Raw genomic sequence first — 23,226 nt, 5'->3', positions numbered from 1 at the left:
AAATGAACATCAAGCACCAAAGAATATACATATTTTTCTCCCCCTCTCCACTTTTACAGATGAAGATGTAATTGTAAGGTAGCTCTGCTGAAAATGCTACTTGTGGTGTTTGCAGTTAATATATCCTCTTCATTTCAGCTTTGCAACTATGTCATGTATAGCAATAGCAGCAGCTTAATGAGATCTTATAAATATCCTAGAGTAAGTCCATGCAGTTTCCTGTTTAACATGGAATCAACATTAATAACACCAGAGGGTCACAATGAAGAGAAAAATTCTAACTGAAGCAAACAAGCTGCTTGAACAAACAATGTTTGGGACCAAAATATGAAAACATTTAAACCAGAGGCCACTTTTATTTATCATCAGATGAACTTGAATAGCTTTAAAAGAAAGGTTTAATTTTCATGAACTGCTGCATGGAATATTTTTTGAAGCCATGCCATGATAAAGAAACCTCAGACGATGTGCCTGATCCTTCTTGATACAAATCAGCAGTGGTGGACCTAGTAAAAGTACTAATACCATCCTTTAAAATACTCAATTACAAGTACAAGTACTGCATCCAAACCTATACTTGCACCGCCATGTTTCTACAGCAGCCCAGAACAGACAAACCATGCCATAGTTAGCAATCCCCTCTGCAACAAGAGCATTGGAAAAAACCTGACTTTTCAATGTGGAAAACTGCTTTATTGAGTTTAGGTTTTACTGGTTCATATCAACATATCAAAAACATAAGCTTTAAACAATAGCCAGCCAATAAGTAACCCTGTTTCCCAAAACTATGGCAGCAGAGTATGAAGCCTGAAAAGCCTGTTGATTGACTTTTTCTGCATTCCTGCAGACAAATGTGCCCACACACATGACTTTGTGATGCCAGTGAAAACTGATGCCCTGGCCTGTTCCCCTTCCAGAGCAGTGAGGTTTGAGTCGAAGTTTGAATTACAGGGTGTTACATGGCTGTCTAAATCTGAGCTCCACCACACATTTGAACTGCAGACACAGACAGCTTTTACCAACTGCTGCATATCAATTTCCACACTCACAAACAGTTTTAAAAATGCAACTAGTGCTAACCACATGCTAAACGCTGCCTCAGAACAGCAGCAGGGTCACAAATAGGGATAGAGTAGTCACTAAGAAGTACAAGACGTTTGGCATCAACAGTGTGCATGACTGTCTGAGTATTTATGTGTGTGTATATTTCAGAGCATGCACTGTGGATGTAATGCTGCTGCCTCTGTTTGCACTTTAGTGTGATGTCTAAATGGACAAACTTGGACATGATGTCCAGGGATCATTGTTTTCACGCAGGAGTTCATGTTTTTGCAATGGGCCTCATCTTCTGCTGGATCATGTTTCCTTGGCTTTCCCTCTCAACTGACATTGCAAAACAAACACCAGGAGGAAAACTGTTCCTCTCGGGAATGATAACAATAAAGTAAGAGAGTGCCTGTGTGGTGAGACTCCATTTAAAGCTCTACACAACAATGTTTGTGTCTATTTTCAGGGTCATACAACAGATGTTAACAATCGTAGATTATATTACAGGAACTTGGAGACACAAGTTACAGGAAGCTATTTAGTTTCTTAATAAACCTCTGACAATATTTGGTCTCTGTTTCCATGTCTAGGCATCTGTGTGCAATGCTCTAACCATGAATACTCATGTCTGGAAGTACAATGGCTGGTTTCAGTGCTCACCAGCTCTCCCAGACATCATCATATGTCCCCTCATCAGGCAGACATACAAGCACAACAGATTTAACCTTGCAGAGTCTCCAAGTGTCTCTGTAAACTGCTTCATAATAACTGAGGTCTGTTTTAAAGGTGGTCGTGATCACTGCATAGGACTCTGCTGACATTTAAATGAATAATATTAATATATAAATGTGCTTCAAAATGTGGTGCTGTTCCTGGGGGCTTGGTTTACATCAGTATATTTCTCAGATGATGTGGACAGCCACCTGCTTTTTTTTTGTGCAACGAGTGCCTAGGAAAAAATAAATAAAAAAAGAGACTTGCACCATTTTTAGGAGAGGTAGTTTCCATTATAAAACAAAGTACATTTTACTACTGCAACAATAAAAACAATGTTTTTTTTTTCATTCATTCATTCACTGTTGTACAGAAACTCAGTGGTTTACTATATGGTCTGCAATTTGAGATTTTGGACACATTAATTACATTTGTCAGGTGTTGTGTCCAACAGCTGTAATTTTTGAATTTATATGATGTATGCATAATGTACGATTATTATCAAAAAGTAGTGCAAATGCCATGAGAACTTCTTTTTTTAAATTCAAATTTGGGAATTTTTAAGATGATATTGTACATACAGATATTACATGTATTGTCATATGATATATTGGGAATGGTTTTGGACACAATTCCCCTCTGGCTTTATTTACTGTTTTGGATTGTTATTTCACAATAGCATGAGTCTCTTAACTATTGAGAAACATTATATATTCAAGTTAACCTTACAGTGTTTATTTACAATCATATTGAACCTATCCACATGTAAAGCACCCAATATATCCATTATAATGGTTATATAATTTGTGTTAGTGTTTTGCAGCATATATAATATCAATAGCTAAGAGGATGATTGGGTTGCAGGAGATGGTTTGAAATGTTTCTCTGGATGTTTTGCCTCAGTACAGATGGGGAGTATTTGATATTCAATGGACAGATTTTGGCAGGGGTCTTCTTAGTTGTTGTAATTTCATTTCCTTATAGAAAGAGTAAAAAACACTGCAGGGCAGTTGAGATGCATGTTCTGCATCTAAATTTAGACCAGGTTTAAAACAAAGGTGAACAGTCTATGTTCACTGACAGTCACAACTACCGTAAGAGTTTCAGTGTGTGAGTGTGTGTCTGTGTATTCATGCCTGTTTTTATTATTGTAGCCTAGAAAGCACTGAGGACTGACATTACAATGCTCTATTGTCTGTGGGCCAACACTCAGCTTCCTGGCCGGTCAGAATCCACGGAAACAGGAGTGCAGTCCAAACAGAGACACAGGGGTCGACTTCTTTCATGTACGCCTTTACCCAACCCTCCATATATCACCCTCATCACGGTCTACTCTCTCCCCAACTTCTACCGAACAGCCCACTTCCCAAACAATGCTCTCCAAATACACATCTGGGTTTTATGAGAGTGGGAGTCTAACCTGGATCCGTTCAGAAAACATGCACCACGAAGAGTGATGCTCTCGATGAAGTGGAATCATCCTCTCATTCATTCATATCTGGTCTGTGTAAATGTGTTTTTACTGTATGAACCTATCTGCTCTGAGTGACAGTAATGATAGTGAGCTGTTGGATAAGTGAGTTTCTGTGTCTGAAAAGAGTTAAAACTTCTTGGCTGCCTCTCTGATTTGTGAGAAACTCATTTCCTGTGAAGAAAACCTTTTTTTCTGCCTCAGAGGCTTCTCATCCTGTTTTAGTAGCACACCTTCCTCTCCACCCTCTTGTCTTTCCTCCTTATAAGCTTCATATTTTGGCCTTTATATTAATGAATTAAAAAGTAAGTGAGTAAGCAAGAAAAGCTTTATTTATATGGCACTTTTAAAAACATGCAGTTACATAACAAAGGAGATAAACAGAACTAAGGCATGTTTACTCTGATTTTTCTTTTTATTCCAGTGAGGACATTTTCATTACAGTTTAGACAAATCACTTTATTATATAGCACCTTAAAGTGTCTGAAGTCCTGAGAAATGTACTGTGGTGTGATGCACACATCGTTTGAGCTTGTTTTTCTTTTTTGGATCAGCAAACACCAAATACGTAGTCACTGAAAGCTTGCTTGTCAAACTGTTGTTATCCTGCTTTACACAAAAGCATACTAGTGTTGCATGCCCAATTGAAAGTTGGTGATGAGTTTATTTTTGTAGAGAGTGAGGTAAAGAGGGGTCACAGAGAGAAGAAAGGTTGATGACACCCACGGGAACTCTTCAGAGATCATGTTTACAGAGCTGAGCAAAGGTCAGGGATGAGTGTGTCTTTTATTGTATTTGCTGCATATCTCATGTTTTTGATTAAATGTTCACGTTGTTGCAAGACATGTTAAAGTAAAGTAGGTCCATGGGTCAAACATTTGGCTACAGCAGCGGCAGACAGAGAGGATTCAAGGTCCTGATGAGTTCAAGCACAAGGGGGCACTTCACACACACACACACACACACACACAGACATACACAAGCTGAAGATGTTCAAAAATCATGTGCACATACCCATATTTAGCCAGCAGCACAACCACACACTGACAGGACAGTGTGGGAAGAGTCACAGTGGTTTATTATTGCAGCCTTCAGCCTCATATGAGAATGTGCTCAGTGTCTTTCCTCATTACATTGGCTCCTTTGATGACCCCAAACTAACATGTTGTACTTCTGTCCTTTTTCTCTCTCTCATGTACTCCTTTGACAAGTATATTCTGCATTATTTTGCATAAAGTTTGCATGATCTGCTGTATGCTTGTTGAGAGTCAGGGCTTTTGATGTTCCACAAACTTGGTAGGAACCCCTGAAAAAAAGCTTTTGTAGGTAGAAATTTTGAAAAGGCATTGCACAGTTATTTTAGCTCATTCGCTCAGGCACTTTTTGACCTGCTCTCTTTCTGTTTATCAGACCACAAATGAGACAGGAACTGGCAACTTAACCACCTCTTGCGTGTGAACGCCACAAAGCCAAGTATCACAGAGCTCAGTCTAACCTGTGTAACAGTAGCAGTATTAAGGTTTATTGATCTGGCAGGCTGTCTGGCTAGTGCTGGCTATACGTTGACTTGGGGTCTGTTTCCAGAGCTGTTGCCCTTCTCTCTTCCCAGCTAGGTGGTCTTTAGCGGCGGGGCATGAGGCGGAGGACAAACTGATTCAAACAACTCTTGCTACATTAGTTACATAAATGTGAACTTGAAGCTGCAGCAGTAAGCCTTTAACTCTGGTGAGCATAAAGATAAACTAGTAACACATCTCCACTGATGAAATGCTTTGCTGATATTGCATATTTTATCAAGTTTATTGTCAGACTCTGGTAGACTGTTTTTGATGAGTCCATCTTCATATTAATGCTGGAGAATTCTCTGCCATTGAGTCGGGCTTCATCGTAGTGTAGTGCATGCACATCAGCTTTTGAAGACCAGCCAATAGGAACACTCTTGTTTCAAAGACCACAGTGCTCTTTCATCAATTCATCAATCAATCAAGTCTAGTTTCTACTCAGTCCACTTGAGTAACATTAATGCTCAAAATCTATTTGGGGATTTTTGCCCAATGACAACAAAATGAAACTGCTCACTGCTGCTTTAAATTCACTAAACAGTCATTTTTGTCTAGTAGAGATCGGTCAAACATGCACACACCTCAGACATTCATTTAACCCATTCTCTTGCTGGATTAGGTTAAGGGCGTCATTCAACACCCATTATTTGACGGTTTAATCTTTCTTGAGTCCACCCACCTCCTCCTCCTTCTCCTCCTCTTCCTCCTCCTCTCCATCTCCTTCCACTCTACTTGTGTGCAGCAGCAGAGTCGCTGCACCTCTGCGCTGTACTGATGCAAAGTTCATGTCCGAGCGGAAACTTACAGTGAAGACCGCAAAACGAGCAGGATGACAGAGAAGGGAGGTGGTGAAGTCGAAGGGTGTGCGTTTTGACTTTATTTTGAGGTAAGAATGCTCTGAGAACCGGATTTTGTAAATCACTTTGTTTGATGCGTGTTGGGTTACCTGTGCTGGAATTACCTAATGGGCATGTAAAAAATAATAGTAGACTAATTGACAGTAAGTGACTACAGGGCCAAAATTGAATTCATTCTCACTGGCTTTCTACAAAGTAACGCTGAAGCGCATTTTCTGTGCGTAAAAGAAGAGCGCAGGGAGAGCAGCCACAGGCGCAAAGTGTCGCTACATCATAGGTCTCTCTCAAAATCATCAGGACATTCATTTGGTTAAATTGTGAGTTCATGTTCTTTTTCATAATTTCCTTAAATGAACTGGCTGCAAATAATTTGATGCAGCTATCAGAGCTCCAAATGGGCTAAATCATTTAAATCCAGATTACAAGTACATAATTGCATCAGTAATAGTACATCGGTTCACGAATCTTTACAATTAAAGGAAACAAACTGCATGACAATAAAGGGACAGTTTTTCCAAATTTGGCATTCAATAGCACCACTGTTTTGGTGTTGGCAATGATGAGACAAGTTACTCACAAGTCCTTTTTCATGAGCACATACACTGTACTACTCTCTACCCTCTGTACATCCTCTTCTGCAGCATTACTTCCCATTAGTTCAGTGGTGATTTGTATTTTTAGGTCATATTTCAATAGAACTTTCCATTTGAATATGAACTGCAAGCATTGTATTATATGTGATAGGAATTCAACAGTGTCAGTGAAATGAATTGCAGCTTGGGGGTGTTTGGACAATGTTTGGTGGAAACAATCAAAATCGATTGGTCACTGTGCTCCTCTGTGGAACCATAGAGCAACTGTTTCAGGGTTGTGCCAGATCTCAGATCAGTAGACTGGCAGCCTGTCAGATAGGTGATGTCACTGTTAGAGAGACATTTACCAACTGAACTTCTGAACACTGCAGCAGCAAAGGTCTACAGTCAACCCAATGCCACAGTAAATGTTGGCATTGTACATTTCTGCAAACCATATGATATATTTGCGCGTTATTATGTGGCAGATATGTTGAAACTTTATGTTTAAAAAATGCTGTGGTTAGTAAGTTAGTAAGTTAAAGAACCAAATCCACTTGGTTATGTCTTAGGAAAAGATCATACTTTGGCATAAAATATCCAGTTTTGGTGGCTCTGTAAAAAAAACAACCTGTTTTAAAGGCACAATCCTCGGTGGAAGGGCTGCGATTGTTGGAAACAGAGCGAAATCTAATGATCAAACAGTAGCTTTTGGTGGCACTATCCTCGCTTGAAATCCAGTGATGAGTCACCTACATTTTATAAAGTTTCCAAAGTGACGTAGCATATGAGCTGACTTTGTCATCAAGAGGTGATGGGGGTGTTGATGGCGTGACATCTAGGTGAGACATCTGCCAAGCTGAACACCAATGCTGACGACTTTTCGAGACCAACAAGCAACAAAACCTTGGTTTTTAGTGAGTCATTGTTGCATCTTTTGCTGGAATAGTTCCATTAAAAGCAGATGTTTTTTTTTTTTACCAAGACATCACCATGTGTCCTGCTAAGATAGAAACATGGCCATGAAACATGGTGTTTTAAAAACATAACCAATTTGATTTTGTGCCTAACCGATCCACACATTAAAACCAGTGTTATTGAAACTTAAAGAAGTGTTCAAAGTATGCATCATAATGATGCGCAAATATAAAATAGCCGTGGTTTTTCTGGCAGTTGGGTTGCCATGGAGTCTACCCTGCTGCACACAATACATAGATTGAGCTTTCCTTTGAACGTCCACTTTACTGCGTCTCTCTGTTTATGTTTGCTAGGTGGAAGTTTGGAGAGGTAACATTTCCCTATGCTCCTTGTTCAGCATGTCTATTGAAATGCAGTGAGATGTGTTTGCACTTCACTGCTGCTTGGCCTCATTTCCCCTGTTGTCTGTTGTAAAAATCCCCATACATAAAAATGAAATAATTCATGAAAGTAGTGAATGATGGCAAAGGTTAAATTTGACCCCAAAGACTGATTTGTTTGCTTAGACTGCTGTTGTTTTATTATGTTTTCTGTGTGCTGTAAAAAAAAGTAATCGAACTGGCTGAAGAGGTCGACTGTGCAGTGAATTCTTATCTCAAATGTGTCTTCATGTGGGTCGTTTTGTTGACTCAGTTTCACATTAAAGAAAGTGAGGGAGTGAACAGGAAGTTCATTTACAAGTCACAGTATCTGTGTTCAGTCATCAGACAACATCATGAACCCAATGTCATCACACCCACATATCATATATTAGAAATCCTTACATTTATAAATTGGTCTCACACGATCCACCAACACCACTTTGTTCTGTTGAGACACTCAGATCATATATACATGTAATCTGAACTGCATCACTCTAGGAACAATATGATGTATGTAAAACATACAAATGTAATGTATCTGTGCTTTGCAGACACGTATAATGCCACATTTTCATTTGGTGACTGTGCAGTCGGACATCATACAGCGTAAGACAGTAGTGCATAGACACACACACCCTCACCATAAGGACTTGGCAAGCTTTGGAGTGTATTGCCACGTTGCAGCAGTGGATCCTTGTAAACTGAGTGCATGTTGTATTTTGGAGCCATGCGTAATGGTCAGGCTGTTCTGACCTCAACCACACAGTTTGCTGTAAAAGGACTGTGGCCCTCCGGTCCAGCGGAGGAAGCAACCTCAGAGCTGACCCACTGTGACACAGCCCTGTGTGTGTGTGTGTGTGTGTTTATGTGTAACATATCTCTCTGAGACACTGTGATTGAGCAGCCCCTTCATTGTCATTCTGCAATTTGTGGCTGTGTAGTACTGATGTTTGCTAACACATTAAATCTGCTTGCGACAGGAAGAGTGACAGAGACATGTTTGACAGTGTATGTGTGTGTGTCTGAGGGAAACAGAGAGATAAAAGACAGTAAGATATATGATGGAAGAGCTCAAAATAGAAGTCTGGTAAAAAAAAAATCACAAAAAGACAGGAGGTAAATGTGTTTCTCATTGGCATCCTCAGATCCTTTATTTGATGCTCATAATAGGCGGCATCCGGTCTGCTCTCCCCTTTGCAAGCTGTTCCCATTACACTATCCAGGCCCCCGTCTGTCTCTGCAATCAGTCAGGTAGCGCATGCAAAAAAAGGCATGTTTATGGACATCTGCAGGTACAATTTATGGATAAATAATATGTTTAGCTGATCCAAATGTCCTTCTGTGTGTTTCAAATGAGGGTGGTTTTCTAAATATAGTTCCCAAAGTGAATTTCTGTGCTGGTATTACACTTTATTGTACATATAGAGATCTGAGTTGAGCTGCGTTTATTGCTCACAAAGTCATAAAAGAAGAAGAAAACCATATTAACATAGACAAATTACTTGAAAAACATAAAACCTCCGGCCATGGCTGTTGCTAGTGAAAAACAAACATTAAAACCATTTTAGTTTTGGAGTTAGGGGTGGAAATTGTATCTAAAGGTATTCATCAGTCTTGGAACTATTGTTTCTGATCTGATTTTATCCGAACTTGGTGTTGATGCTGACAGTGGATGTTTGTCTCCCTTGCTAATGTTTATCTGCCTCTCACCTTCTCGTGCCCCACGCACCCTAATCGCTCCCTTAAGCTAAATGTTACTGAGCTGAGGGATCAGAGGCAGTCAGGCAGTGGCTAAAATCCACCCTACCTCCCCTCCCTTCTATTTATGAATGCTCACGCTCCTAAATTAATCTCTCTGTCACACCCATACTTTCATCACATCCTCCCTCCTTCCTTATTTCTAGGCTACAGACATTGAATACTCCCTGTGATGACCACCCATGAGCACTTGACCTGTTGAAAACCGGGATTAGTTAAAGATTTAGGGATGGTAATCTGAGCCCGAGCCAGTGCCCAGTAAGAGTGGCACCATCACCTAGCTCAAGTTCTTATTTCACTGGTCCAGATTGGCCTGGCAGCAGCTGGGGCTAGTAGCTCCTGTGACATTAATCCAGCACTTGCTGTGGGTTGAGGAGGTCACGTGTTTGGAGCTTACCAGTGCTCACTTTGCCCTGGAGTCATTTCTCCAAAAGACAGGAAGAAGGTGCTCCAGGAAAAAAAAACACAGGGCCTTAGGAGGAAACATTTCTATCTCGGGGAAGTGGATTTATGGTATTAATGTTGTGTATGAATCTGTTAGATAGGCCTGGCTTTCCTGCAGCTCGGTGGGTTGACCATGTGCAGACAGGGGCTCTTAGTTTTATGTCACATAAAATTATTATTAATTTTTAAACTCAGTTGAATTTTAAAATATGAATGTAAAAAAAATTGCAAGGATTACCTCTAACAAAATCTCTATCCAACCATATACTTTCAAATAAGTATTATTTTTCATAATCAATCCTGTCTGTCAATCAGAAATTCTCAGTACAGAGTGATGTCTTTTAATAGCATTTTTTGTCAGACCAGTGGTTCAAAGTTGATGAAGATGATAAAAATCAGAGCCACTGAATTCCTAAAAGGAGATACAAGTTATTAACTTCCTCCCACAATATATTTAAATTGTGCACACAAAAATAAAAAAATATAATCTTTTGGAACTGTAGGAGCCCCATAAAAAGCAGCAAATATTTGGCATTTGTGCTCGATATATTTTATATAAATAAATTGATTATCAAAATAATTGAAGATTTTATGTAAATGTACTGATCTCCTAGTTGTGTCAGTGCCAAAAGTGTAAACTGTATAACTGTAGAAAAGTCTTGACTCAGGAGGGAATGATGGAAGTGCTTGTGTTGTGTGCGTGTGTAAGATTTAGGGGGATTTAGTGGCATGTAGGAGTGAGGATTGCAGATTGCAACTAGCTGAAACTTCTCCTGGTTAGAATTACTCAAGCGTTTATTGTTCAGGAGGTTTTTACTGGGAGCAAGATTATCCCCAGAGGTCTCTTTCTACCCAAAACAAACAGGTCAGGTGAAAAATAACTATAAAAAAACTGAATTAAACAATTCCATGTTAAAAAATCAGGGTGTTTCTGAACGAAAAACAACAATTCTCATTATGGGAGTGATTATACACAAACGAAAACATACTTATTATCTTATATCCTACACACTGGACCTTTAAATGGATAATTATATGAGTCAGTCTTAGAAAGTTAACAAACGACTCAAAGTTACAGTTGTACTTAGGTTTTATTTGTCGAGCTCAGTCCCTGAACAAATTCTTTACAACTTGCTGACTCCTCAGGCAACCGAGACAGAGAGAAAAACATTCCCAGCAACCATCAATCCAAAGTTTTAGCTTCCTGACACATTTATGTGCACTTGAATGCTCCCGCTTTGGTCTTTGATCTAGTATGTAACTCACATCTCTTTCCTTTTTCTATCCGTCTGCTCTCCTAGCTGGCCTTAAGTGAACTGAATGAAAACAGAAGCCCCCCTACCTGGAAACCACCGGGGAACTAAGTGGATTGAAGAAGGCAGAGAGCGAGTGAGGGAGTCAGAGAGGGAGGGAAGACAGAAGGGATTAGCAGCTAATCCAGCGCATGGACAATCCTGGATGAGCCTTATTTTTCTTCCAGGATGATTCAGACAAAACAGTCATTGGATTACGGCACTTTACTTTATTGCCCTTTTTGAGAAAGCACCGGCCTCCTTTTTGCTCAGCTCTGATTGTTATCATTGCCTCTCAAAGGTCTGTCATCTTGGGCATAGAGGGACCAGGAGGACAGAGGATAAAGGAGCAGGGCCTGGTGACAGGATGTCCCATGGACAGTGTGGTGCCACACATGGATAAACCTCTTTAGTGGGAGACGGTGCATGGCAGTGGACCCCCCCCTACTCTCTGCCTGGACTTTGAAGAAGTCAACCACATGACACAGACAAGATCCTCTGAGAAGTTGAGCTCCACTGAAGATGGAAAAAGGAGTCGTTGCCAGTAAGCTACAGAGTTGAGATACTGCTTTGCTGATATTTAGCTGGCTTTTTATTTAAAAACACAGGACTACAGAAATGTAATAAAGGTTTCTTAGGCAAGAGAAATGTAGATAATGATCACTAATCAGTTAATTTAAATGAATTTAATTGTTTTTATTCACAAGAGTGTGTGCAAGAGTGTGTGAGTGTACTACTAAACTTGTGTACTAATTTATGAATATTAACCTGAAACCTCAATAATAATGATAAAGGATGCCATGGTCTGTTGGAAATGGGCATATAAAGAATTAAGATGAATTTCTGTTGTTGTGCAACATGATGTCCCATCTCACATTGTTTTCTGAAATTGCAACCCTTACCCCTAACTCTATCTGGAACTTAAAAGCATATTTAATTGGGTAAAAGGTAAATTAAAATACTTAAGTTTACAAAGCTTCTTGGTAAGGTGATCTTCTCAGCAAAATTAAAAGATGGTTCTCCAAATCTAAAAAGATACGAAATGAAGTAAACACCAGTCTATTTTGCTGCCTTTCTCACACAAACCAGCTGAGTTGTTTGGCTGAAATCATGTATATTTGCAGCTGCGGCCGGATTTTGTATTTCTAAACTGTCATTCCCTAAACCAGATCTGAGCAAGAGTCCAGCCAGTCCCAAACTCTCCGACCACATAGCTGTGGTAAGCAGAGGAAACAAAGTATGACCTTGTAATTCAGCGTGTTTGTTATTTTGTCATGACTGAAAGTTGTTGTGCAGGCAAAATGAGCTGAGCATTTGGTGATATGCACTACTAGATATGCCGATAGACACTCACACCGGCACATTTACCAAAGATTGTGACATTTGTGCTGGTGATATAACAGTAGGGCTGCAGCAACCTGAGCAGAGAGTAAGAAGTTAAGTTTTCCAGGCAGGGAGTGAACAGTTCAGGCTGTCATTGAAGAAATGGCACAACTCCTCAAGACCCAAATCTATTCCAGAAAATCAACCACTTGAACATACAGCAGTGTGATAAAATCAACTTAAAATGACAGGAACCATCTTTGGGAATGTCATATTTGCAATATACTTTTGAGTTTTTAGTTTGGTCCATGACCCATTTACAAACATGGAGGGAGTGGGCTTTATGACCTATAATACAGCCAGCCATCAGGGGGTGATCAGGATCTTTCGCCTTCACTTTTGGGAAACTGTCATGTAGTGCATCTTAATATACAGCCTATCCCAGCTCAAAACGTATTTGCTGTAATTAGTACTGCAATGGTTATTCAGTGTTGCATTTTTGTTGCTGGGATAGTTTTTATTTATTATGTGAATTTATTTTGTGAATTTGTTGATAGCGCTTAGAACATACATAAAGTATACTTTATATAAAGGGGTAGCCAAACTTTGTGGGCCATATGTAGAAAAATATAAAGAGTCACCGGCCAAACAGGAAAACAGTAAATGCACAGTTTTCAACCAGTTACAAGACAAGAAAAAGTATTTTAGAGCAGAAGTGCCTATTTGCCATAGAAAATTAATTTCAAAATTACTATGCAACACCACTAAAGTTTGACATTTCAGTAGATTATGGTGTGCCCTCATATTACAAAAAGTATTTATATTTTATAACCTTTTCAGGTCCATTGTAACGAGGTAAATGTTTTCATTGACAAGTAATCAATTTGGTAGGTGAAATAGCCACATCTAGTGTTCAAATAAAGAGGTGCAACAGCAGGGCTTGTAGTTGTTTAAGTTGACATCAACATTATGTTTAAACTAGGCTGTGCAATGAACCTACAATACAGTTTATTAGAAAAATGCTCAAGCCATATTCTAGTTTATTTTGTATGATTTGCCACAAGCGATTTAAAAATGGACGGCGGTCTGCAGTTGGCCTGCTGGCCGTAATTTTGCCACCCCTGCTCTAAACTGTTAGAAGTTAATATATTGTACAATTTCAAGTTTAGATTTGGAATTTAAACAATCGTTTTTTTAATTTACTGTCGTTTTGTGTGATCAGAGGGCTTTTTCTTGGGGGCGTAGGGTACAGGAGGGTGGGGAGGGGGGCCTTCGTTGCCAAGGGCCCCACAGAGTCTAGGATCACCACTTAGTACTGGCTATGTGTGAGAGAGAAAGAAGAAAAATAGAAAGGGGTGTAGTCGAAGATTTGATTGACTCTGCATCCACACTGGCATCTTCTAGTGTTGATCCAAAAGGGAAACCGAGGGCCGACAGTGGGTGAATAGTTGGCCCTGGCCCTGTGGAGAATGGATTATACACACATTCTCTGCCGACTGAACAACCACATATTTTTGTTTTCTGTTCTCACTGTTCCAGCACTTAAATGTGTTTTTTTTCTCTTTCTGCTTTTACAGTGGACCCTGAACTTGGCTATAAACTTGACTGACATGAAATCAGAGCTCTCACGCTCTTATTCACATTAAAGAGAAATTACTCAACTTTTCTACCGCCATGAGTCTGGGAAAACTGCCAGGGATTAAGGGCCTTGTGTCGGGCTCTCAAGGGAAACGTCGTTTCAAGAGCGAACTCTCTGTGGATATGATCAGTCCACCACTGGGCGACTTCAGACACACTATGCATGTCGGCCGTGGCGGGGACGTGTTTGGTGACACTTCCTTTCTTAGCAACTATGGGGGCATCAGGGAGCCAGGGAGTCCAGACTCGTCAAACAGCTCCAAGACAACTGGGTTCTTCACACGCACCTTTCGGCATGTGCGGAAGAATTCTGGGCCGCGGCCACGCAGTGGCTCCCGTGACCTGTCATCCCCGCCACCAGACATCTCACCCATCATCAAGAACGCCATCTCTCTTCCCCAACTGAACATAGACTCCCCTAATGGGTGCCTACAGAGGGTGCTGTTCTCCAGCTCCATCAGCTCGACAGATGACTCCCTCTGCACATATGGTGAGCTAACACAGATAATCACTACATGAGACGAGGTTCATGTGACTCATCTGAGCAACAAGACAATTTTCACTGAAAATAAGATGAGAAAAAGTAGATTATAGACAAGGGTGTTGCAAGATGAGTCCTAAAACTCAAGAAATTAGTTTGCATTTTTGCACTATTAAGGTCTGTGGTTATCATATGCTGAGAGGATTTCTGTGTTCTGTTGTATGCCATAAAGATATTCAGTAATTACCAAAATGGCGAATTTTGAGGCAATTTAAAAGGCGATGACTTATAAGTGGCTTCGTCATGCTGGATGTTGAAGTCATGCAACTGTGGCATAGCTCGTTTATGGTCTAAAGTTAGCTTTTTACCTCTGGCAATTGCATTTACTCCTCAAAAATCATAATAGTGGTGCTCATTTGTGAAGATTATCTTACTGAACAAAAAGTGCAACTACCAAACTTTAGTTTGCTACATAGCTTATTCTCTGCAACAATTCAAAATCCAGGTGCATGAAAACAAAAATAACAAAATATAACCAGACCAAAGAGGGACAGGGAGACATAACAGCACAGTGAAGGTTCAGCCTGAGACTGAGCTACCAGCTGCACACAGGCTTAAATAACCTGGAAGACTTAGGTGTTCCCAATTGCTCTAATGAGCACCTGCCTGCAAAGAAAGCACACAGACAGGTAGCACAGGGGTGACACCGAGGGGTCATCACAACAGCAGTATATTTTATTTTGGGGCATTTTTATACTTGTTGATATATTTGACATCAGTTTACATGCAGAACACTGCATGATAGAAGATGTATTATTAAATACATGCAAATGTGCTTTACATTGTCTTTTAGTTGATTTCTTACCATTAACAATTTGTTCATCTGGTGGCAATCTGCAATCCTTACCTTTAGATGTCACAAAATCCTCCTAAATCTGACACACTGGCCCTTAAAAAACAGATGAGAATGGATGATACTTTTTTGTAGCTGTTATTTTAAGGTTACATGAAACTCAGAGCCTATATACATAATGAAGGTTGTGACCAGTACTGCTTTAGTCACCCTGAATCAGGAGGAAAAAAAAACAAACTGGTGGTGTACTGTGATATATCATTACAGTTGCAGCTCTTACTATTCACTTTCCAGTAGACCAAACAGCATAAAGAGCTACTGAGCTGACTTGGTGCAAACAGGACTATAAATGTCAGTGATCACACAAACAGAGAGGGTGAAGCTGCCCTCTTTTCAACATCGCTCTCACATTCCTCCAGCGAAACAGGCTTCTTCTGAGTCATCTAGAGTCACCTAGGCAACACCTGTACACAAGTAGGGCTATAAACACAAACACACTCACACTTACTCACACACACACACACACACACACACACACACAGCTGGTTTGGGAGAAAGAAAGAAACTTTTTCCTGTCATCTCTGTGTTTGTATGTCAGTGCCTGAGCGCAGAGCAGGAACACACTATTCATTATATCTGCTAACCAATCAGAGCTTATCAGGCAGCAGTGTGCTCAGTCTGGACTGGAAATCCCCTCCCCATCTCCAGATTCCTTACCCAGTTCAGAAGGAATTTGCCCAAACTGAGTGATGCGGAGGCGGCATAGAGAGTCAGTGAATTGAAGGATGATGTGGGCTTTTTGACATCTGTGGGTTTCTCAGTCAGTTTGTGTCATTATTTCCATACATCTTTTCATATACTCACAGTTGTTATTTCCATGCTTGTGTTACAAATGTTGTCATTATCCACTGCTTTACAGATTTTAGCCAAGTCGGGGGAAATTGGTTATAGATTAGAGAAATTAAGGAGATAGTTTGGATTTTTTGAAGTGTAGGTGGTACTTCATTTGTGTATTACATACAACAGATGTCAGTCGGCACACCCCCAGTTTAGAAAAGCAGACAGGAGTCCGACACAGAGGTTAAACAATGATCTGCTGTGGATGGGGATCAGCAACAAAATGTATTTTATAAAATACCCCATTGTGATGGGGAAGCCTTTAATGTCTTCAGTTACTAACTAACCGTTCGAGGAAGTGGCAGACCAGAAGCTCCTGTGTTCAGTCATACTAAATCCCTGTTTTTCACAATGGAGTCTGGCATTGAAGAGAGTGATATAATGGCTTAATTTTCCTGTTGGACATTCCTGTCTGACATTAACATGAAGAAGTGAAAATATTCCAAATATAGCGTACAGTTTTGGGTGGCTTAATACATTTTGTTGCCAACTCCTTTAAACATTTTGTTTTATAATATGCTGCCTTCGGAAAAGTACTCCATACAAAAAAATCCACATAGTCCCTTTGAGCACAATTCTTCTTCAAAAGCATAAATGTAGCCTTCATTACTATTGGTTTGTGTGATATAAAAAAAAAAAAGAAAGCTGAAGCTGAAGAGAAAGAAATTTATGGAGGGAGAAGCAAATGTTGCCCATAAGTGGGTGGCCATAATGTATAGACAGTATAAACCTTTTTAGTCAACGAGTATTCATTTATCAAAGCTGTTGTTTGTTAACAGAGAAAAAGGCCTCCTGCCTTTGCTAAGTCTTGGTGATTGAGGTTGATTACTCACTGTGGAGGTAGTTTTAGTCGGTCTGTTTTTTGTGGATAGAGTTTTTGTGGTGTGTCCATCTTTTGTCCCAACTTGTTTATTGTACAGTTTATAAAAAACCTTGTTCATGTTCTCTGACTCTTCCCTTTTCATTTGTTTTGAAAGAGTTGGCAATAAGAATCGTGGCTATTTCTAGTTTCCAGCCACTTCACATTTGTATCAATGTCTCACTTGTTCTTTTCCCTTTCTGCTTCTTTCACTGACATCATTCCACTTTACATCGCCTCCTGCTTTCTACTAACAGTTTCAACACAAAGTCTGTCCAGATGCTCAGTCTGTCCCTGCAGGAAAGTGTTAGCAGAGTTATGCACTGTTAGATACTGCCACCCTGTGGAAAAGAGGTTTAATTGCTAGATTTACAGGAGCAGCTTCTACTTATTGCCCCATATTATTTCCCCTCGATCTGTTTGTTTTTGAAAGTATTATGTCTGGTTCAAAGTAATAAGACTCAATATGTTGTGTTTCTGGTTTCTGGGGAACAGATAAAAACCATCCTCTCCTAATCGTAGTGTCAGTATAAATGTACTGCTTTGCAGAGAGATATATTGGATTTATACTCAAAACACACTTGAGCCCTTTGACCTAAATGAAGAAATTAATTTTTCATGTTTCCCGTAATTTGTTGCATGTGATGGATGTGGTATGTGTAATGTATGTTTTTTGTGGCACAGAATCGGATGTTTTTAGTGGCACATGGCGATATTTCCTGGCTATGTTAATGAAACCAAAGCTGTGGTTTTTTGTGGCACGTTGCAGTGATCTCCAGCTATGTCTGTGGCACCGTACCAGGATGTTTTTAATAGCACATCGAGGTGATTCCAAGTCGTATTTATGACAATGAAATTGCTTGTTTTTCACTTACACGTTGTGGCACTTCCCGGCAGCATTTGACATTTGAGCCAGCAAACCTGGGAGTTTATTACCAACCTGGTTTTTCTTTTCAGTGGCTTTTGTGTCAAGTGTGTGTTTAGTGGCACATTATAGCATTTCCCAAAGGCGTGTGAGCCAGCAAACCTAGGTGTTTTTCACTCACCCATCCCTGCTTTTCCGGCAGCTATTGTGCCAGCAAAAGAAGCAAAAATGTGATATTTTCCTAACAATAACCAAGTGGTTTTTGTACCTTAAACCTCACCACTACTTCACCACAGCAAACATAAAGTTTTAATTTATCCAGTACAAAATAATGTACAAATTGTTTTGTCTACACAAACTAACAATGCTAACATTTTTATCAGCTGATTGTGTTGTGACTGTATATGTGTTTGTCTTTTTATCTTTGTCCACATGACTCTGATGATGACACAGTGGTTTTGAAATGTTTTTTTACACAAAGGCTGCTTGAGTTGTTTTTCAGTTGTTGTTTTTTTCTTTTTTTTTTTTTTTGCCTTGGATGGTTTCTTAATTATTTGTCAGTAGTTCAGATAATTTTATTCACTGCAGTGTTTTCTTCCTCTGTCTGTTTGCAGGTCTGCAGTCTGGATTTGTCACTCTGCCCCGCCTCTCTCGCCTTGACAGACAGTTTCAAGATGGAGACATCCGGAAAGGGTCTCTACAGGACAGCAGCGGCATCACACTGACACGCTCAGACTCCCTCACCTCGTTCACCGTAGACCTTGGCCCTTCTCTTATGTCTGAGGTCCTGAGTTTGATTGACAACCCCAGCTGCCTTCAGATATCCAATCACAGCCAGGCAGCAGATGAGGAAGAGGAAGAAGAGGATGACATCTCTCTAACAGAGACACCAGTGCAGAGCCCTTTGATGACCTCACCCAACCCGTCCATGGGTAGTGGGTCATTCAGCAGTAATATGAACAACAGGGGGCGTTCTTGTAGCTCCAACTGGACAGAACCAGAGGAGGAGAGGAGGTCACAGAGGACACCAGATGTGTGCGCTGTGTCTCCTCAGAGAGCGGAGCCTGCCATGGAGGCAGAGAGGTTCCAGAGGGCTGCTGACGTGTTGTCTCGTCATTATGGTGGAGGGTCTTTCACAAGGGGGACGAGGATGAGCACAGACACCACCTCTCCTGCTTTTACACACAGCCGCAAAACACCATATGCCTTTTCTGAAGAGGAGGAAGAAATCAAAGTCTAGATGTTGAAACTCTGAAAAAGAGTAGGGATTTTGTTAATCTGATTAAACAAACACAAAAGCTTCCAGTGACCTGAATTTTGAGTTCATTTCAAGTCAGAGAGGCTGAACTTTGAACTTGGGATTTTCTGTTGTTCCTCCATAAAAACATTCTGCCTATTCTCACATGCATCTACATGGAGGCATCACTGATCAACTACCAGATCCTTCTCTATATTCACTTTCTACAGGATGGATGTTTGATGCTGATCTTGACCTTTGACCTTCCCTTCCCTTCTCTGTGCACTACTATCGAAACTATTTTAAAGATGCAAGTCACCGCATGAGTCTGACACTATTTTTTGTCAGGCCAACTATTAATATTGTAAAAACTTTTATTAGTAACAAAGGTTTATCAGTGAAAGAAATATGTCCCACTTGCATTAATAATGTTTGTAACAATTGACTGGAGACTATAGTGGAGAGCCATGAATTCTGAATGGACTTTTTCTATTTTTTTCACATACATAATTGTACATTGTACATTGTACATAATCACTCACTACATAATCATGATGTCCAATGTATTTTACATAAACAAAGATGTTCAGGTTGAAAGGTCTGAGATGTCAAGCTGAATTTGAACATGTTTTGTAACAACTGTGATACAACTTCTATACATTGTGAAAAATAAAACTATTATCAGAAATAATGGTGTTAAAACTCATATAGTTGTACAATTACCGCTGATGTTCCTCCCAAGTTTATGAGAGAACTGCACCCATAACATGTTTATAGGCTTGTTTGTCAAGCTTTTATCAGTTTTAGTTTATTTTTTCTAATATGATATGGCTGATGTAATAAAGTCTTGATTCAAAATGACTGCTTTCATTTTTAAAAACATTGTAAAATCATGTCAAATTCCCAATAGCAGGTGTTATGTTGATTTATAGTCTGAATTTTCTTTTGGCACCATGTGCCACTTTAAATTAGGGTGAAGGGGGCATTTTTGGGAAAAAAATATTTGTGAACTTGTAGTTTTTAGTTTGTCCTGTGTCCCATCTGCTATCATGGAGTGGGCAGGATTTAAGACCTATACTGCAGGCAGCCACCAGGCAGCAATGAACCATTTTGGCTTCACTTTGGGGGTGCTGTTCATTTTGGATAAACTGTAGAGATCTTTTATTAAACTTTCTGTTCACAGAAAACATTGCGTGGCTGATGATGACATATAGTAGTTACAGAGACTGAATACATTCACATTACAAAGCATAAATTATACATAGTCTATTGAATATGAACAGTGGACTGTTTCAATTATTAAAGTTTTTAGCAACACAAAGACTGCTGGTAAGATTTGAGGATAATTTAAGTAACATCTGTACAGATGTGAAGCCCTGACTACATCTGACTGATCTTTAAAGCCCTCCTTCCAGAGTCTGAAATTAAATCTGTAACATCAACAAAAAAATAAGAAATATTTGGGGAAAAACCCTTGAAAGCCCTGAATAATCAGTCTAACAAAGTTCACCTTGTGCTTGTACAGTACTGTCGTGTTTACATAACCCTTTGAAACCTAAGAGGCTTGGCTTTATTTATTTCGAAATCATGGGAAAAAGGTAATGAGCAATGAAAGAAGAAATGACAGAAAAATTAGTAGGAAATTAGTAAAAAAAAAAAACAAACACAACAACAACAAAAAAATAAAAAAAGACAAAATTGCAAAACAATTTGTAGCATTATTTTAAATATGCCTGATTATTATAAATATTTTCCCTTGCTTTTTTCTTTTTTTCCCTTGACATTTTTCCCTTTTTAAAATAACCAACAACTTTAAATCACCTAATTTCTTACAATTAGTGGTAATTTTTCACGTGTTCATATTGTCACCAATTTGCTCAGAGTTCAAAGGATGATCCATTCTTAAACTCTTGCTTTTACTTAAAAGCTATCATCAGGAGAAGTTGGAATTAAACTAAAAGCTTAAGACTGAATCAATGCCTCTATCCTTTTTTGGACCAACCTGTTTTTATATTTGTTAACTAACATTGGATCTCCTGGTTTGATCCCTAATGTATTCCTAAATACACATTAACTCCTGTTGCAGCTGTAGCTCTGCATGTAACTCTCAGTGTTGACAGCAGTTCGAGCTTGGCTGTGTTTGAGAAGTGACCTTTTAGCCTCACAGCTGTTTTCCTCAAAGCCACAAGGTTTCCTGTAAATGGTGCTCCCTCACTTTCACTTCCAGGTTTTTCATCACTGATTTTGCTGTATTTCTTTCACATGTCCATCTCTCATGACTGATTTAGCTGTATTTCTTTCACGTGTCCATTTGTCATGATTGATTAACAAGCAGTGTGCCTGCAGAGTTTCTCAGCTCCTTTTACCTCTTGCCCCACATTAGATCAGATTTGTTAAGAGTGGGTGGGTGGGATTTGTGAGGGGCGGACCTAGAGGCCTGTGTAAAGGCTTGTGTCTCTGTCTATATATACAGACAGAGTGGAATGATTTTGTTAAGGCAGCCACATCTTCACAGACCAGGCCGAGCAAAGACGAAACAGGACAGTAAGTTTATATTCTATACTGTTTGGTTTACACACTTTAATCTCAGCACGTACAGATTTTATTGTATTTTGAACAACTTTAATTTCAGAGTGCTTGCACACACACATGCGCACATTCGCACTCACACACACACACACACACACACAAACACACACACACACACACGTTTAATCTTTTTATACTTTTGAGGACCCTAACTAACACAGCGCATGCCCTGGCACCTAACCCAATTCATAACCACCCCAAACAAACTCTCATCGGAAAACATAGCAGAACCCTAAACTTAGTTTTACGATTAACGTTAGAGTTAGGTTTAGGATAGGCATAGGCTGACCTCCCTTAGGCACTAGAGACCCTCCTACCTGACCTGCATAGTCACAGATATTTTACCTTATACTTCACGAAACACTTCACTACTTGGCTAATCATTGCCATGTGTGCACCGAGGGGGAAGAGGCCTAGTGAACCAATACATTGTCTGGACTGATTCCACAGAAGTTACTGCTGAAAGGCAAGGCTGTTTTTTTTTTTATGTACGCTCACATGTTTATGTACTCTGCCTTGCATGCCTCTCATTATCTTTTTCCAGCTCAGTTTATACACATACTTTTGCCTGTTGTCCTTCATCATACATAAGAAATGATTAAACCGCGAAACCACATCTTTGAAGTAGTAAGGACCAGCCAAAAATTTCCTCACAATACAGTTTAAGGGACAGTTAAACATGAAACTGTGTGTCTTTCCCACAAACTTCTCGCAAACATAAAAATCTAACAAACAGCTGTCAGTGTTTGAGCTCTGACTCTTATTTGGTTCAAATGAACTTTTGTTATTTCATAGACTGCAATTAAACTAAAATCTTTCTACATATATACTGTACATACAGCAATAATCCTCTCTACTCCTACACAATAAGATTTAAAAGTTATACTGTTTATAGTATTGTTTTCTAAATTTGAACTTTCATTCCTGTTTGGTAAAGACACTCATTTCACCAGCAGTCAAATCATTGGGGTGTTTTTGTAATGATAGTTTATTGTTGTATTTGTCTGAATGGCTTTGCTCCTGTAAAGATAGAATGCAGATAACATGAAGGTGGATGGTGATGATAACACAGTACCTGGAGAGGAAGGAAAGTCTAAATCCAATTCTGTGCCATCTGTATCCAATCAAAAAGGTAATATTTTAATCGTGTGCATCCCTTTTAGAAAAAGATCATCTTGTGTCATTTGAGGACAAAAATGTCTGTGACACAACAATATTATCTTTCACTTTCACTGAGTTTAAACTGTCAACCAACTTTCAGTTTTCCAGAATTTTAAGCTTTTTTGGTGCAAAACCAAACCAAACCAAACTAAAAATAACAGCACAAAAAATGAGCTGATTTCTGTGTACTTCAGGATGGGTTTTTTGTTTGTTTTGTTATCTTTTGTTTTACAGTCTAGAATATGTCAGTAATTCTAGACTCATGA

The 23,226-nt window shown here is 39.5% G+C and overlaps 1 protein-coding gene across 2 annotated transcripts; it reads left to right on the top strand.

The window, feature by feature from the left end:
• The first annotated feature begins 5,538 nt into the window (after positions 1–5,538).
• Positions 5,539–20,071, top strand: cdc42ep1b (CDC42 effector protein (Rho GTPase binding) 1b). 2 transcript variants are annotated; one of them, XM_042504170.1, is made up of 4 exons: positions 5,539–5,680; positions 11,359–11,601; positions 13,958–14,508; positions 18,588–20,071. In XM_042504170.1, exons 3-4 carry the CDS (start codon positions 14,055–14,057, stop codon positions 19,211–19,213), a joined length of 1,080 nt encoding a protein of 359 aa, XP_042360104.1. In that variant the 5' UTR covers positions 5,539–5,680; positions 11,359–11,601; positions 13,958–14,054; the 3' UTR covers positions 19,214–20,071. The 2 variants fall into 2 exon arrangements, with proteins under 2 accessions (XP_042360104.1, XP_042360103.1); XM_042504169.1 differs by having other exon boundaries at positions 11,067–11,601.
• The last annotated feature ends 3,155 nt before the right edge of the window (positions 20,072–23,226 follow it).

The sequence above is a fragment of the Plectropomus leopardus genome, chromosome 17, assembly GCF_008729295.1.
Source record: "Plectropomus leopardus isolate mb chromosome 17, YSFRI_Pleo_2.0, whole genome shotgun sequence".
Classification (NCBI taxonomy): Eukaryota; Metazoa; Chordata; class Actinopteri; order Perciformes; family Serranidae; genus Plectropomus; species Plectropomus leopardus.
Note: the sequence above shows the minus strand (reverse complement) of the source record. Positions and strands in the feature narration are given on the sequence as shown.

What these genes read in the sequence shown, in the direction of transcription:
- cdc42ep1b (XM_042504170.1), top strand. Translation starts at nt 14,055, where the DNA reads ATGAGTCTGGGAAAACTGCCAGGGATTAAGGGCCTTGTGTCGGGCTCT. An exon ending in TGACTCCCTCTGCACATATG is followed by an intron (nt 14,509 to 18,587) that starts GTGAGCTAACAC and finishes GTCTGTTTGCAG; the next exon opens with GTCTGCAGTCTGGATTTGTC.